At 41.3% G+C, this 17,797-nt stretch overlaps 4 protein-coding genes across 7 annotated transcripts; 2 read left to right on the top strand and 2 right to left on the bottom strand.

Annotated features, from left to right (window-relative positions):
* Positions 1 to 13: 13 nt before the first annotated feature.
* Positions 14 to 847, top strand: LOC105381523. The gene is made up of 2 exons (XM_011551265.3): positions 14 to 147; positions 228 to 847. Exon 2 carries the CDS (start codon positions 282 to 284, stop codon positions 768 to 770), a length of 489 nt encoding a protein of 162 aa, XP_011549567.2. The 5' UTR covers positions 14 to 147; positions 228 to 281; the 3' UTR covers positions 771 to 847.
* Positions 848 to 943: 96 nt separating this feature from the next.
* LOC105381522 (solute carrier family 25 member 35) lies at positions 944 to 10,518 on the bottom strand. 3 transcript variants are annotated; one of them, XM_048623350.1, is made up of 6 exons: positions 10,411 to 10,518; positions 3,489 to 3,734; positions 2,854 to 3,056; positions 2,304 to 2,427; positions 1,584 to 1,726; positions 944 to 1,141 (listed from the first exon to the last, which is right to left on the bottom strand). In XM_048623350.1, the coding sequence occupies exons 1-6, from the start codon at positions 10,467 to 10,469 to the stop codon at positions 951 to 953; spliced, it is 966 nt and encodes a 321-aa protein (XP_048479307.1). In that variant the 5' UTR covers positions 10,470 to 10,518; the 3' UTR covers positions 944 to 950. The 3 variants fall into 3 exon arrangements, with proteins under 3 accessions (XP_048479307.1, XP_048479308.1, XP_037973993.2); XM_048623351.1 differs by lacking the exon at positions 1,584 to 1,726 and adding an exon at positions 1,405 to 1,544; XM_038118065.2 differs by lacking the exon at positions 10,411 to 10,518 and adding an exon at positions 4,954 to 5,132.
* On the top strand, positions 6,957 to 15,508 carry LOC105381525. Of its 2 annotated transcripts, none has more exons than XM_038117966.2 (7): positions 6,957 to 7,144; positions 9,732 to 9,868; positions 10,426 to 10,633; positions 12,626 to 12,752; positions 13,572 to 13,639; positions 14,081 to 14,248; positions 14,662 to 15,508. In XM_038117966.2, exons 1-7 carry the CDS (start codon positions 7,049 to 7,051, stop codon positions 15,187 to 15,189), a joined length of 1,332 nt encoding a protein of 443 aa, XP_037973894.2. In that variant the 5' UTR covers positions 6,957 to 7,048; the 3' UTR covers positions 15,190 to 15,508. The 2 variants fall into 2 exon arrangements, with proteins under 2 accessions (XP_037973894.2, XP_011549569.3); XM_011551267.3 differs by having other exon boundaries at positions 9,717 to 9,868.
* Positions 15,504 to 17,207, bottom strand: LOC105381527 (YEATS domain-containing protein 4). Its single transcript, XM_011551268.3, has 4 exons — positions 17,072 to 17,207; positions 16,707 to 16,988; positions 16,209 to 16,398; positions 15,504 to 15,855 (listed from the first exon to the last, which is right to left on the bottom strand). Exons 1-4 carry the CDS (start codon positions 17,117 to 17,119, stop codon positions 15,680 to 15,682), a joined length of 696 nt encoding a protein of 231 aa, XP_011549570.2. The 5' UTR covers positions 17,120 to 17,207; the 3' UTR covers positions 15,504 to 15,679.
* Between the last annotated feature and the right edge of the window lie 590 nt (positions 17,208 to 17,797).

Genomic DNA, 17,797 nt, shown 5'->3' with positions numbered 1-17,797 from the left:
TTTATTTCATAACGTGCTAAGTTAAATTTTGTAACGTTTTGTAATGTAATTAAAGTAAATATTTGACTTTAGTTGGTGTGAAACCGTTTTAATGTTATCGTTTTTTTTGTTTTATTTCCAGTTTTTTTTTTGTCTTGAAGATTGCGTGTAAGTTTTTTTTTATTGATTTTTTCCAGTTCTAACCTACCGTTTTTGCAAATTCTAATGAAATCTGCTATTCATTTCAGTTCAGACCATATTGGCGGCCGGGCTGCATATCCAAGCGTCTCCTCAGCAAGCTAATGAAAGCAAAGAGGAAGACGTCTGCGGCCAAGCTAACGCAACCTGCCAAGAAACCCAAGAAGAAAGAAGAGGAGAAACCAACCCTCACCGTCAGCAAAGTGGCTGGAGAATACCGAGTGGAGTTGCAAGTTCGTGATGAAAAACAAAAGAATAAATACACTCCTTTGATATATAAGATTGCCAGTGCCAATAATGAAGAGAAAATTAAAAAGAAAGAGCGTTACGAGCAGCGTCTGATCGACAAGGTCTGGGATAAGTTTGAGGACCCGGTACATCCTGATGTATGTCAGACGAGGTGTTTGAAAGCGTACCAGCAGGCGATTGGTCAACTTCCGGCAGGAGAGTGCATTTGCCCTCAGAGTGAAGTGGTAGACGTCGACAGAAGTGACTCCAGTGATGATGAGGATACCAGTTCTTATTGCAGCTCTTTGGACGTGGATTGGGAGATCCACTTCACTCCGCCTTTTGATTCTAAAATTACGAAGTGACGTAAATAATTTTCAGGACCAATATTATCTGTGTTATGTTTTGATTGAGTTAGTAAATAAAAGTTTCGGTGAATTGACTCTCTTCTTTAATTTCTTACAGGAAAATAATACTTACGCCGTTTCTAGTCAAATAACCATTAAATATGTTATAGCCTCATGAAAGAAAACCACAGTACAGTTTCAGCTATCTTTGGCTAGTATATTGTTCAACATATCCCATATGACTAGAGACAGTGTGGTGTGGGGCGCTATTCTCAAGTACAGCGGTCCGACCCCCTTGTATAGACCGTAGAGTCCTTCGGTTCTGTATATCTTGCGGAGACAGTCGATGACACCGTTGTATAGGAGACCTCCCTGAGTCTTCTCTGAACCTGAAAAAAAATGGATTACTTAGGCATTAGGGAACCACCATCTCAAAATTACTATTTTGAATCTTGCTGAGAGTTCACTTGAGAGATTGTTAATTATTATTTGGTTACAGAAAACCTAACTACTAAAAACGAAAGAACGTAACAAAAAGAGAAACAAAACAAAAATACGAACCAAAATATCAAAGAAGGCGGCGCGTGCAACAAAACACCATCCACCGAAGCTGAACAAAAAGAGACCTAGCGCAATAGACCTTATACATTACCCTGATTCATGAGTCGCGTATTGACAACATCTAGTGGCGTCTCCACGGCCACCACCAGCACGCTGCAGGCCAGGCTGGCGAGGAACGACTGCATCAGCGGGGAGTGAGTGTAGCCTCGCTGCCAGAGGTATTCCTTAACACTGCAACGTGCACAAGAGAGTGTAAATACGCATCATTACCCTGGTTGTAAAGCCGGACGGTGGCTACGTCGAAGGGGCAAATGACTAGCGCTACCACCACGCCGCTGATCGCGCTCGCCGCGAACGCGAGCGCGAACGGCGAATGCTCGCACACGCCGTGCGACACCAACGCTTGTTTTGAGCTGCATTGGAAATAATACACAGTTAAGCTATGAGAGGAGCTGGCTACTGCTACTGGGGTAATGGTTTGAGAGGTAGACTATGACTTACATTGATATGGATAAGTTTGCTGTGCACGATCGACTCTTTGTTGGACAGATAATCGTGTCGATTTTTTTTTCTTCTGATTTACACATTATTTATTATTATTTTTTTATAGGACGTCTGCACCATTGAAATCAGTTCGTTCTGTTTTCCTGCTACAAAAGTCGATCATGGACGATCGATGAGATGATGAAGTTGATTATTCCAGATGTAAAGTAATATCGGTAAATCTATTCAATTTGAAAACGATAAATATGCTAATTAAAACATCATTAATATTAATTTTTTCTCTTTAACAACTACTAAATACTTTCTACTATAAAAGATATTAGTCAACCGAACTAAATTAAAATTCGTTACAGATTGAGACCAATTGAGACCCAATTTGTCACACAATATCGTTCAAAATGACAATAACAAAAATAGATATAAAATAAATGACTATCACCTGTGATGAAAAATGAAAGTGAATGTAAAATGAGCTCTCCAACTCACGTAGAGAAGGTGGTGAGTTGCGCGGCGCTGCCCACGGCGAGGCGCGAGCACGTGGCGGTGAGGCCCGCGAAGTAGCCGCGGACCCCCTCCGTCCTGTAGATCGTGGAGAATGCGTCCAGGGTGCCTGGGAGAAAATAGGTATGATCTTAGGAAAGTATACGAATTCTTCAAAAGAAAATCTATTTCCCGGTAGATTCAGTACTATACTAATGAAACATTCACCTAAACAATACCAATACCTGCACACCTGCACATACTCTACATCAGGTCGTCTCTCAGCAACAAATAAAGTATTTGATTCGGACCATCATCCACTTTTGGAATCAATGTATTAGTTCGTACCTATGGTGTCGCAAAAAAAAACTCTGGTACCTACTTTTATGTAAACACAATTAAATCGATATAATATAGGGTTAATGGGTATCCGGCCGGTGGCCCACCTTAGAGCCGCTTGAGGCCTCCCCGTGCAATCATTACAAAAATACGCGTTCGCATGAAGTCCTTGTTTTGGCATCAAGCCACAATGGATTTCCCAGATCGTACATCGTACCTTTATACCGATGTTGTCTCCCAACCGCGATGCTGGGGTGCGCGGCGGCCTGGATCCTCGTCTTGACGACGGAGGCGGGGTTGGCGGCGACCCCCGACGCGGCGCCAGCCACGCACGACCAGAACATGGCCTTGTGGATGCTGACCGTACCCTCGGCTGTGTGCGTCCAGCCGTTCACTTCCGATATGTGGTAGAGTCCTAGCCTGGAGAGGAAGTGGAGGTCTTTCAGACATGTTATAGACTTATGCCACGTGCACTACATGCAGTGTTAATTGATAGGTTAGAATTTTGATGTTGTTAAAAGAGATGATTTATAAATTTGAGCCCACTTGTCTTTCCGCAATGGTTAAACAAAATTCATGGATGTTTAGTCGTGTAGGTATATAATAGTCAAAATTTACATAATATCTACTTATACATCTTTAAGTACTTATAGTGTTTTTATGTTAATATGACTGTAGTTGTTATGGATATTTAGTTTATAGTGTGGTTTTTTAATGTATGCGGTTAATATTAATTACCTTTTTAAGTATCACGTTTTCAACTTCAAATTACCCGCTCATAACAGTAATAATCGCGAAGATACGGTTATTTAAATTAACAGATAACACGTAGGAACACCAAATTCTACAAACCTGACAGAATTCATAGAGAACCCCAGCAGCATAGCCGGCGCCAACCCACTCTGCAGCGCCAGGGCCCCATCCGTCCTGGCGATCAGATACAAGGCGTGCAGCATGCCGCGGTACCGCGCGGAGCCTCGCTCCAGCACCCGCAGTTCGCCCTGAAGCTGCAGACGCGTCTTCACCACGTCCATGGGGTTGGTGATGATGGTCGCCCCCGCCCCCGCCAGACCGCCTACTATGAAGTCCATTTTGTGTCTGGGAGAATGCAATGGGGATTCTTTGTCTTAGGGTTTGCACACAAAACTGCGTTGTGACGTCGCATCGCAAAAACCTGCGACGGTAATGAAGCATTTGCCCTGAAAAACTGTCAAACTTGTTTTCCATACAAATGCTTGATTACTCAACAACAAATGCTTGACGTCGCAACGCAGTTTTGAAGTCCTTACGTTGAGTTGCAGACAGAAACCTTAACCTAATGCCGATCTTAAATGTATTGCTGCCTTGCGTTTTTACATTATACGGACAGAAAGAGACAGACATAGATTTAATGTTGACATTAGTTTATAGTTTCTTTTGTAACTCAACATTATAGTTTCCCAGAAAACTCCTGGCATCGGCATAGGTACCAGTAAAATTTATCTATTACGGAAATGTTATCTAGATACTGCACGGTGCAGAGATTACATAGATAATAGTATTCAAATTATATAATCTTATCAGTTTATTATACTTATTTACCATCACACGTAGAAGACTTTACAAAATATGCTGTTTCTGATGAACCAAACTTTATACAAACGTTATACGTAAGAGGAGTAGTAATGTTCCTTGACGGATATGTCTATTGGTAGGTTTTTTTCACTAACGCTAGTAGGTACACATGGCCTTAAGATAGATTAACCTATATTTAGATGGATTCATCGGACTTAGTGGCCACTATCTAAGCATCAGCTGTTACTACTACTAGGGTGGTTCAGAATGACCCCCCTGAATTTCCCACTTAGCTCACCGAAGAATTCATTATTTAACTGGGTGTAGTTAGGTAATAGGTACAACATTATCTAGAAACACCAAGGTATCTAATTCAAAGTATTAGATAATATACATGTACAGGGTCTAGTGAATACCTAATGTTGAGACTTCATATTTTCCAGCTAAAATAGTTTTTCAAGTTGACTTCAACTGTAGGTATGAAGTTTAATTCAGTCAAAGATAACAAAAACACGAATTGTCAATATAATTTACTTTGTAAGTACCTACATAGTACATCATCTGGTAACTAGTAAGTACATAGTGGGTATATTAACAATAACAATACGCAAAATTACATTTCCATAATTAATGTAGAAAATAGACTCGTGTCTTTGAAGCTAAGCAAACAGTGGGCCCAAGTCCCGACTGATGATTTCCACATTTCCCTCCACCACGTATCAACTAACATTAAGGTTAATTAATTCATGTTAAAGTTACTTACAATTAAATAAAATAATATCTCCGGTAATCCAACATTGACACTACTTAAATAAATATAATTATAAATAATTAAATAACTCTCTTTCACATTTAAATACTAACAATATCACTTATTTTAATAAAATTTATCTTATTGTCAACAACAAGGCAGCATTTTGTACTAATAGGAAGATAACACTGGTTACTTAGAAGCGAAGTTAGCCGTATTAAAAAAAAACAGATACTGCTTTGCTATTGGTTGAAATTTTGACAGCTGCCAATAATGGCGGCATTCAGACACAAAGTTTCTCACCTTGAATGGCGGAATTTCCTACGTAGCTGTCACGAGGTAAAAACGCGCGAAACAGTCGATAGAGTCGACGCATGCGTATGACGCGCGCGTGACATTGAAACAAAATTATCTGTTCGATGACGTAATGAAAATCCAGTCTTTGCTCAGTTGCTCAGTATCAGTCAAGTTTGTAGTGAGCAGTCAATCATTATTTTTGGCGCAAGAGAGGGCTCTGCATAAAGCTTATTTAAAGCCTTTGATTGAGAGAGGAAAAAGAGGGGTATTATAAGATTTCAGACTGATAATAATCAATGATCATAGAACTCGTAACTCCAACACCGATGGCTTGAATTTAATGGTTTTGTACTATTTATGAGAACAAATTTTTCATACTAACATTTTATATTGTGGAGTTTTAAATACTATACCTGCCTATGAATAGTGGATACATTAATAGAGCTAGATGTATCAGACATAGTAAAATAAACGCTGAGTAGGAGAGTCGCAGAAAACCAAAAGGCACCAATGCGGAAATTTAGACCACTCTACTATCAAGATCTGAAAATATCAAAATGATAAGACTTATTGCACTAATTAACGAAATTTAGCCTGATCCCGTAACAAACATTACTTATTGTACTAAAGTGTTGCAGAGCCTATGAAATGAAATAAAATTCATTTTTTTGATAAAAATTCAAAGGATTTCGTGTCCTAGCGGGAATAGTGGGCTACGGAGCTGCTACGCCCGTAGCCGTAGCCCGTAGCCAACGCTACGAAGTGCCGTAGCAGGGATGTAGCGTTTTAGCCGAGCAGAGAAAATTATGATTAAATTCTAAAAGATGAGAAACGGCTCGTATTTATGACAATAGTTTTTATGATATCTCCACTATATATGGAGCTGTAGTTCCTTTAGCCTATCTTGGCATAATTAGGTACGTATTTATTGTACGAATATTTATTTTAATACCAAGAAGCAAAATCTCAAATGTAAATATATTCTAATAAACGACGTAAATACATTATGTATAGATCCCATTTCCCTTCTTATATAACTTTTTGCACAATAGCAAACAAAGCATAAAAAGCTCCGCGTGACGAATAATATTTTATTCAGCTCAAGGAAAGTCCTCTTCACTACTTTCAGTAATAGTTTACGACACAATAAGCTTTGGGACAATAGAATAATCTAATATCCAGCGAGACCCAGTTTATATATGAGATCATAAAAAGTTTCTTCTCAAGATAATAAGGTCGCGTGTAGGATAAATCCCTTTGTCTTTACAAAAATATTTACCAAGTAACCAAGTGTATTAAATGTGTATGAAGCTTTGGATTTTGTTTTCTTATGTACCTATATGGCTATGCTATTGGTATGTTACTTTACCACGTCGCAAAAAAATACTCATATTGAAATAAATGTACCTACATAGACAGAAATAACAAAAAGTCAATTAATTTGACCTTTAAGGCTCCATCGTATATTTTTCAGGAACTCCAGAAAGCATCGTTACAATTTGCACTCTGAACTTTAAACTACATGCACATCAAAACAAACCGTCATGCTTATGGAAACGTGTGTGCGTTGCAACCAGTGCCGTTGGCCTCCCAGGGCACGCTAGAACGCTCCCTGTCCACCCAGAAATGCTTGGAACGAGAAGGAGGGTAGAGGTCAGGTAGTTTGGTCGGGGGTTGGTAGCAGTCTGACGCCTCCCCCTCCGTCAGTGCTCGTCGGGCGGCCGGCGGGTGAAGGTCTCGCCATGGGGGCTCGCGACACTCACTCACTGCTCACCAGTTTTTGTTTTAAAATGTGAATGGTGCAAACGGCATGATGATATGCCACGTTCCTCTCCTGGTGACGTCCATGATCATGATCTCGGCCACTCTGTCCATTATTTGTGTCTTCTTGTTCAAGCCGGAAGCGGTATGTTGTTGTCTGTCTGTTAAATAATGTATGTAATTGGTTTCAGCTGGTCGTTGTGTAAGAAACAATTGGGGGTCTCTTAACAGCAATTAGCCTGGGATGCAGATTTTAGGAAATTTAAGAAAATTATGTTGCTATGGAAACTTTGGATTGTCAGAGAAATCTGCGTGGGCTTCTGTAATTATGAGATCGATACACGTGTTTATTTCTATTTTTACAATGCTTTGTTAACGTTGGCCGGAACAAGAGTACAAAGGCAATTTATCTGACCCATCTGACTCTTATTAAAATATGCACAAAGGGATAAGTTCATAATCATAACAAAGCCGCTTTGTTTACGAAGATTTTCCTCCATATGAAAATTTATTATTATTGTAAGTATATTTTATTTAATCACAATGTTTGAGGGTGATTATTTATAACCTATGTTTAGGTATTACCCAGGTAGTCTATAATGGCAAAATATGGCAACCGAGGCATTTCGCATTGTTATCAGTGTTTGACAGTTGGATCGATCGCCGGCAACATGCGCGGTGGCTGCACTGCCATCCACTCATGAAACGAGACTCCGAGTGGAGGCGCCACTGTCTTCATCAAACTAGTCATGATGCAGCCTTTCGATAGGAAATGCACGAAGTTGCACACTAGTAGCCACGTGAACTTTTTATTTGCAAGTGTTGATGCGTTTCCCGCGTAAATCTGATGAAAACACTGGAGCATTTCGTTCTGTGAGGGTATTGGGGCAAGTGGGTCACAGCTGAAACCCTAGACGTTATTCAATAGGAGATTAAGTTTATTGAATTTGTACGCACTAAGGATAGTGTGGAATAATTCGTAAAATATATTTATGTTTCATCGACTTACATAATTTGTGTGCAGTAATAAACACATTTTAAGGATAAAATACAAAGAATTAAAGTTACTTTGCGAAAATATTTTACGAGTAGACTTGCAACTTCCGACGTTAACCCAGAGAATAATACAAGGAAAACGGTTTGCTCCTGAAATAAATGGCCGTGTCTGCAACAGACTGTCTGAAGCACATAATGTATGCATAGTTCACATTATTCCAAAGTAATTCGAGCCAGACATTTTATAGTAGGTACAAGACCTCCTATTGTACATAATTATGGAGGACACTATTTTCTTCCACAGTGGAAAATATGGATAGCCGTAAATAAACTGTTGGACTAGTAAATGATCGATTGAGTCAACAAATTTCAAATGACTGACTAAATAATGCTTTGAATATCAAGCATATACGGTGTTTACGGCATGTATGTGGTAAAGATGATTCTAGACAGTCGGTCTACCTACTACAATGAAATACGGATCTAGGCTATGCATATATGATATGAAACTAGCGGAAAGTATCGTAATAGGTATGGAAAAGAGATAGATTTTAAAGTAAGCCAAAGCTATATTCGCTTTCATGAACTTATTAAACTTGTACTCGTAATAGATTCCATGATTCAGCAAAAACAAGTAGTAGTTTAATAGGCTTGTGGCATATTTACTGAAAATTTCAAAAAGTAATATAAGGCTTCGCGGAAAGCCGGTCACTGTAAATTATAGGTAATCCAAGAGACTCATTTATTGATCATGAATATGTGCGTACATATGTAATGTATATACGTAGTTTTAGTAATATATATGATTCCGTTACTGAAGTTACGGCTATCGTAAGTTGTGTAAATATAAACTGAAGACTAACCTAATAAACCTAAAATTTATCGGGACCTTTTAATAACTTTTATGATAAGATTAGGATTAAAATAGAATAAATAGGAATAAAAGTGTTATTTTGATGAAGTATAGGTAATATACCACATGCATATACCTCTATTATATGACAACTCTATATACAGACTCCGAGTAGTACTGTGTAAGATATATGCAACCGACAATCTTGGCTTCGCAAACACGTCGGCAGCGGGAGTAATGAAAACGAAGTGGTGAAAGCGACCCGCGGAGGTCAAACACGAGTTTAAAATGAGTTTGCAATTGTGCACAGATTGAAATGGGAGTGGGTGGCCCGTGCTGCACCCCCTCCCTCTCGCTCATGTGAGATATAACGACCATGTTACTATGTAGAGCTAACTTTCGTTCGTGATATTCAATTCGTCTGCGAAAGTTGTTTTTTTTTTATGGGGACATCTCACACACGGCCATCCGACCCTAAGCTAGGCAGAGCCTGTGTTATGGGTATCGGACAGCTGATATAAATCTACACAAATACATAGATAGATAAATATTAAATATAATTAATATCGACACCCAAGACCCAAGTACAAATATCTATCTTTAAACAAATATCTGCCCCAGCCGGGAATCGAACCCGGGACCTTCGGCATAGCAGTCAGGGCCACTAACCACTACGCCATTCGACCGTCAAGCCTTTCCGTGAGAGGTTGGGATAAAAACTAGCCTGAAATTCATCTCAGCCATCTCGGAAATGGGTTATAGTTATAGCTAACATTCTTGGGCCTTCAGCACCGATCATTCTCCCAACAAGCTCCCATTAATCTCCTACACAATCAAATCAATTCTAACCTCGCGTCTATCTCAACAGCGGTAACGTCCACAGATCCGTCTGCCCGACGCGCCGTGCGACGAGACGAACCCCTGCCCCGACAACAAGCGGTGCTGCGAGGGCGGCTGCTGCCGGCTCGACCTGCCCCGAGCCATGACCTGGATGTCGGACTACACCTGGCTGGATAACTGGTGAGTGGGTTATACACCTGTGTGTAAACAACGAGTGGGAGAGAAAAGTATGTGTCAAATGAGACCGGTATAGCCAATAGCCACTCTTTGGTTTTATGCAATTTTCCAGAAATCTTTTTCGCCCTAATTATCATGAAATGCTATTGATAATTTATATTTATTGATAAAATATCACCTACTGCGACATAATAAATACGCTACACGGCTAGGGTGACTTCGTGGTTCATTCAGCATTCGCAACTACATAGCTTAGCTGCTACGAGACTCGTAGCCCCTTGCTACGACGCTCGTAGCCTCCTGCTACGACGCTCGTAGCGGCCTACTAAGGAATTTTCTCTGTCCCTGTCCTGTCTCCGTCTGTATGTGTTTTAATGTATGTTCATCGATTACTCTATAAATGTAGTGAGTAGTTAGTAAAAAAAAAATCACAATCGCTCCACCATAATCCGTCATTTATGGAGCGATTTTGATTTTTTTTTACTAACTACTCACTACATTTATAGAGTAGCTTCGTGTACATTTTTACCAAGTAGACCACTCACCCGACCTCCTTGCAGGCGCCTATTCCTGATCTTCGCGTCAGCCGGCATAGTAGCAGCATGCGGCGCGTGGTGGCTGTGCGCGGCGGGCGGGCACCTGGGCTGCGTGCTGGCGTGCTGCGTGCGCCGCGCCGCCTCGGAGCGCGACTCGGCCGGCTCGTGCTGCGCGCCGCCGCACTACTCGCGCTGCAGCTCCTTCCATCTCAACCCGCCGCCTTATTCTGAGGTACGGTCGAAGTCAGCTATGGGCTGATTTTTCAATCGCCAGATGAAAGTTATGTGAGGAATAATTCCGATGCTGTCGCGTCTGAATGTTTGTATTAGACAGTTAGAGAAACAATGATTTCAAAAGGAAGGATAGGCCCTTCAGAACATTTTACTCAAACCTTCTTCATACAAGCAAAATAACTGTTATCTGTCATAATTTGTTTGAACTATGTCAGTGCCTAGCAACTATCTTGACGACGTAACCTTGTACGTGCGTTAATAATTTACCATCCCGGACATTGTTTTATTATTTGCAGGCGCCATATCAATAATTTAAGACAAATCCAACTACTAAAATTAAAACTGTTTTGGGCTGTAGACCTGTAGAGCGTCCCGTACAAATGGACTAAAAATCACGCTCCAAAACGGAAGTGTGTGCAACAAGAAAATGTTCTCGGAGGATAGTCAACAAAAAATGACGTCCGCACAAGGTTACAGCGCGCGGCCATTGTAGACTTTGGTAGTAAAATAATTATCACTTTATAATGTGTTTATTACTTAATTTAATGGTAATTACCGATGATACGATATTCGATGTTTCTTTTTGACCTTCGTATAATGGTTTTTGCAGCCTTTCACAACACAACTACATATTTATCACAAGATTCACAAGACCATCTCTCGGCCACAGACAACTGTCGACTGAGGAGCGTTGGCCCTAAAATTACGATTTTAGGGCCAACGCGCGGGTGCCATTTTTTTGAGTGCGGGGCCCTGTCCTTACGCTAGTAATATATATGTCAATGTAGAGCAACAATTTTATTCGTCAGATAACATTAAATGTAGTTTGATTAAATGATTTATCAGACAAATGATTTTTCAATAGTCTGATAAATGATTTATCAGACTATTGAAAAATCAGGCTTAAGTGTAGGTCCGGAAAATCAGGTCGATAAAAGCAACGGAACTTTTGTCGTGTTTAGATATGTTAGGTTACTTCTGCAACTACGCTACCAATGTAAGTAGTAGTACTATGTATGTGTCGCAGGCATCTGGTTTAATCTCCTTTTTGATTGAACCACTAGCCCGTTCATTGGATGGCGCTATTCAGTTGTATGACTAAAGGACAACTCGTCAAGTCGTTGATTGTAACGTAGTTTGACGTTTTGTGACGCTTGTACAATCAACGTTCGGCCTAGAGATACAATTGAGTAGCGCCATCCGATGAACGGTGAACCATGGTTCAATCAAAAAGGAGATTAAATTGTATGACGTTCAGTCAAGTCAAGACGTCAAACGTTACAATCAACGACTTGACGAGTTGTCCTTTAGTCATACAACTGAATAGCGCCATCCAATGAACGGGCTAGTGGTTCAATCAAAAAGGAGATTAAACCAGATGCCTGTGACATATGCACTTATAGTTGTTGCAGAAGGCCACGCTCTCGTGTGCACGAGTATTGCCAGTTTTAAGCTACGGACATTAATCAGCAATGACCCAGTGATGCTGACAGTAAGTAAGGCGCCGGTGCCATAATGCCACGATGTAAGGCCACATCCATCACCGGCATATTGGCATCCCGCCAGCTACCAATGCAACGGATAAGTAAATTGCAATGCGATAATATTTTTGCAAAAGATTGTTTTATCGGGATGGTTCACAGTTATACCGTAGCGGTTTTATGAATGTTTGTCGAATCTATTAATATAGTTTACACTCATGGATCTAGTATACTCGTATCTATTTACCTAGGTATATAATACACCACCACGGAGTTAGCCCAATTTTAGGTTTCTAGAATCCACCATGATAAGGCTTTACGGGTTCGTTAACGACGTAGATAAAAGTAAAATTCGCGATTCGCCATAAAAAAACGCAGAGCTGTGATTGGAGGAACGCTCATTAAATAAAAAACGGGTTTATCGACAACAGACCCGAGCCGCGGCCGCTGGATTGGACTAAGTATATCATTCCAAATAAGCCGTGTTACATTCCACGCGTCTTCCCCAGGTGACGTCGAAGCCCGACCTCTACCCGCTGGTGATCACGTGCGGCAACGAGGGAGACAACAAGAGCGCGACGGGCGGCAACTATCTCATGGTGCACTACTTCAGGAACTACGTCATTCGGGCTCCAGGTAGGTACGGGGGATATGGTTACGCTATCCAGCATCCTCAGGCAAAATGTATACGTCCACTGATGGGCAGATCATAATAGTTTTAACACGGTGTCTCAGATTTACTCCATAGAGCTTGGGGGTGGCTCCCTGTGTATGATCTTACACAGGTGGAGCATTGCTAATTGGCAACCATGTTCATTCTATGACCAAGTGTTTGGGCGGCGTGGCATTATATCTATGGACCAAATGTCTATCAGTACAATTTAGATACCTACACATGATTGGCGCGAAATGATTGGCCTAAGCTCTGATCCCATCAGGTATACCTTATCGTTATCGCTCAATTGCGTAGGTTTTGCATAACCTTGAAGAGCACATCAGTCAAATAATTAACTTAAATACTTAGCAACTACTACTTACCGTGAACCCACCCTAGACCGTCACGACATAATAATTAGATTAGACAGTTATATTCCTTGTTAGCTTGATGCGACATTCAGTTACCTTGTAACCATCAGAAAGAAACCTGGAAGTGAGACAAATAAAATTTGGTGTAAAAAAACTCTTAAAAATGCTTGGACCAATCAAGGACGCGTATAAAAGACACGAAGGGGCTCTGCGGCTCGCCAAACTGAACGTAACCACTGTTAGTATATAAAGCTGTTATTATGTCGAATTCAAAATCCATAAAACCTTATTTTAATCATCAGGTACAGTAGCATAAACAGAAACCTGACCTCTCTTCTTAGAGTGACATTTCCACTGAAAGGGGTTCAGGTTGCTTTTCAACATTGTAAATATATTTTATGTACTTACATGGGTATGTGTTGGTTGCAGGTTCTCTCTCAGCGACGAGTACTGCAGAATCTCTCAACTCAAGTTTCATGTGCAACGCAGCAAATGAGGTTAGCATCCGCCTATATACTCTCATAATACGAAGTCTTTATAAAACGCGAGGAAGTGAAACTTATTTCTCTGGCCCACCACCGAAAAATTATTGCTATCTCTTTTATCTGCCCACGTCATAGTCACTCCGGGAGGCTTCTTCCGGGCATCCCAATGATTGCTAAGAAAAAAATCACAACCACAGAAGAACCACCCAAACATAAGCAACGAACTATAGTGTACCATTAGTGGTGTTCATTCCCTGACGTATGCGCGCGGCGAGACGGGGGGAGAATCAGCTACTGCGCTCTGTCACGTCCCTATCTATGTCTCTGTCACGCTAGTGGCGGCCTCGCCCCTCTCCTCGCCGCGCATGCCTCAGGGAGTGCACAGCACTAATGGCCACACTATACGAGCAGCAACAACTACTACAACTACCTCAAATTCCTCCCAATCCGCAGACAAATACCGTGGTCCCGCCTCCGTACTCGTGCGCTAACAGCTACGCCGAGTGGCGCGGGCCGGCTCTGCGCGCGGCGCCGCTGAGCGCCCCCCCCCGCGCGCTCGTCAACAACGACCTCTCCCCCGACGAGACCCTCGCGTCCGCCAACCACCGCGCTATGGTGCGGGTGGGTAGCTTGATTTACGAATCATCTTCTAAACCATAACAAGAACATACAAATGCCTTATGGCCTTAATAGATGTCTTCGATATCCTTTGTGTGGGGGCTAACTACATAATACCTATCCAAATTTTTCGTAGGTATTCATAATTTTATTCTATTACTCATCTCATTTTACCCGTGCAGCTACCTACACGAATAAAAAAATTCAATTTGAGTTTGAAGAATGCTCTTGCTCTAAGTATGTTTTTTAATGACCCTCTCCGCTACCCAAAGTATGCCTCGAAGATATTGATTATGGCCATAAGGAGTCCGTGGAAAAGTGTGCCCAGATAATCCTTTCTACTCGTCTCTATTGCTTAGGAATCTGTTTGTGATCTATGTCTGATCTATTTATTCACCAGTAAAACTTATTCGCAGGACTCAACCTTCGACCTCGACCTGGAGCTGATGGACTTCGACGTGTACGACGGCGGGCGCAAGCCGCGGCTGGGCCCCTCCCCCCCCGTGCCGCGCTCCCCCTCTCACGACGAGGTGTTCGAGCACGAGCACGAGCGGCTGCGGCACCTGTACCATTGCCCGTGCCCGTCGCCCGACGCCGCCGCCTGCCAGTCGCCGCCGCAGCCCACCAGCCCCACGCAGATGTCAAGAGACGGATCGCTACAGAGGAACTACAGGAGGGGAGACGCCGCGCGCCGCGCCGCCGCCCGCGTCCGCAAGTCCAGTCTGTACATGCCGCTGTCCACTGCCTACCCCATGCGGCCGGCGCGCGTGTCCCCCCGCGCCTCGTCCCGCTCCGCCCCCGCCACGCCCTGCGGCTCGCTCGTGCCCAACCTCCTCGCCCTCTCCATCTCCCGCCACAGCTCCCGCGCCTCGCGTCTGCAGGAGGAAAACGACCCCCTGCTCGATGACGAGCCCTACCGCCCGCGCCGGTCACACAAGTTTTAAACCTAACCACCCGGATTGAAGTATTGTATTGCAATGTATTTATGCAAGGTATTTTATCCACTCGTTAATGTAATAGTCATAGGTTCGAGTCTTGGCCTAATAGCAGAAACCCCTCAAGTTACAAAACCCAAGGTTATTTCACCTCTAAGTGTTGTGAATGTTTTTACCCGCTCATTCTGTTTAAGGGCAACTAAGCCGGTAGGTAGTGGTAGTTAGTCTAAATGTTATTTAAAAATTATTGCATTTAAATAAAGAGCTTGTTGGACCATTGTTCACATGCCTTCTTATATTATGAACAAATAAAAATGTTTCAGATGTGTGTCTTATGCGTTTTATTTTTATCAGTTCACTTAGTTTAAGTCCTTATTTATTTTTACCCTAATTTAAACTTAAGACCTTTAAGTCTTCTGTATTTTGTTTACCAATAAAATATGGTTACAAATTCAGTTTTTCTTAATATATAAGTAAATCTCACCTTAAATCCATAAGTCTATGCAATTTGCAACAATGCACCGGAGCTGTTCTGAACTTTAGCTATTTCCTCTTTGAATTTTGAAATAGTGTCTTTAGCCAACTTTAATTTGTCTTTCAGTTCTGTGATTTCATTTCTTACTTTAGTCTTTGCAGTTAATATCTTTTCTAGAGTGGTTTCTTTCTTCTCTTCAACTGAAAGTAAAAGAAATGTTTGTAAAGATAATCCTATAAAAACACACCCCAGAGAGAGCCATGTACAGGAACTTCGGCCCCTCTCAGAATATAATAGAATAGACCCCAGAGTGGAAATTGGTGGTTTTGGGCAGAAATCCATAGTTTTGGCATGAGAGATAGTTAAATACAACTGAAAGATTTTCAAAATTTGCATTTGGTCCACATAACTACTTTTGTAAGCAAGCAAGCTAGGTCTCTAGGTATAGTACTTATCAACATCACACACTAACAATCAATTAAAGCTATCCTCTTATAATGTTGTACAAGATTGGTGTAGATAAGCATAACTACAAAAAATTCACCCAACTCACAATCAGTCTCATGTTTCCACTTGCCGCTAGTCAGCGGCTTCACGTTCATGAGCAGGTGCTGCATCAGCTGCGTGGGCTCCTGGAACACAATCTCCTCATAGCCCTCGCTTACCAGTGCTCGACCCACCGTCGGCGGGGCACCCTCATTCACTGGAGATTGGAACAGCTTCAAGATGTGGTAGAGGGTTACCTGGAAATTAATGGTGCAGATGTTCAACTAAGTTATTTGGTGCAGTGCTTTTAAAATATAATGGTTTAAGGATTTCATTTGCCTGTTTACTTTTTTATGTCTGGTCAAGATCAGATCTAGAACTAAATTTATCATTGACAAAAATATTTGTTATGAGGCAAAGCTTTAAAAAATATGAGCCTATGTGAAGTGGTCTAGCATTGAGTGGTCCCTTGTTCATGGAAACTAGAGGCCTATGTCTAGTAACCTTGGACCAGGCTGTATATCAACAAAGCAAAAACTTACATATTTTTATAATAAAAACTCACAGGTCTTTCATTAGGATCATGGAAGTAGATCTTGATGACGATCTCGAACTCCCCCCAGCCGGTCTCCGTGAGCTCGTACGGCGGCTTCAACACGATCCTGTTCGGGTTTGCGTAACTCTCATGCAGTTTGAAGTGGACTTTCTTCACATATCCGGTCATATCTTCATTGTTATAGGGCTTCAAGTAGACGGTCCACTGATGCGTGTGGCCATCCTCTTCGCGTTTCTTTCCAAAGTATTTAGCTATGTTACCGTAAACTATCGGCTTTACTATCACTAAACCCTGGAATAACATAAAAGTTAAGCATTCGATTTAAGAAGAGTATTTAATTAATGGCTATATGACTGAAAACCAAGTAAACCAACCTTTATTCTGCCTCCTGAATCCGGACCGAAATCTGTAGGTAAACTCATATCTGAGTTGCTTTTATTTATCGAGTTTGATTCCACAACGACGAATATTTTGTTGTATGTAAACAAAAAATATAACCTCAAATTTCCCGAATAACACAAAAAATATATATTCTAATCTTTGATAATCTTACCACAGACTATTAAAAATATTATAGCTGTCAGGCTGCGTTCGAAAATCGAAAGACTTTATAAAATTGCTACTCAACAATAGGTGGCGCTTTAACGTATTTAGAGATAAACTTTGAGTGGGACACCCTTCCCTAAAAATGTTTAGATATCAATGATTTGCAATGTTTCTATACTTAACATCTAAAACCATAAGGATTTGAGAGATAAAAAAAATTTAGTTTACCAGGCTATTTAGTCGTACTAATCACCAATAACAGGTGCTTCATCACGTTGTCAATTTGTCAGAGGGGCCCTGTGAATACGAAGGACGAATGCATGATTATCTAGCGATCGATATTAATATCTACCTACTGACCACAAGTTCACGAGTAGATACTTTCGAATACGTGAATACGGGAGTAAGTAAGTAATATTACAATAGCCGGAGTTGATTATCCCTGATTATCCCCTACAATCTCCTACAATAATGTCAATTTTTTTAGGAGTTGTTCTACAAACACTATGGCTGGCCAAGGATCAAAGTCCTTGCCAAGGGTTCAACGTAGTGAA

The sequence above is a fragment of the Plutella xylostella genome, chromosome 10 (assembly GCF_932276165.1).
Source record: "Plutella xylostella chromosome 10, ilPluXylo3.1, whole genome shotgun sequence".
Classification (NCBI taxonomy): Eukaryota; Metazoa; Arthropoda; class Insecta; order Lepidoptera; family Plutellidae; genus Plutella; species Plutella xylostella.
Note: the sequence above shows the minus strand (reverse complement) of the source record. Positions and strands in the feature narration are given on the sequence as shown.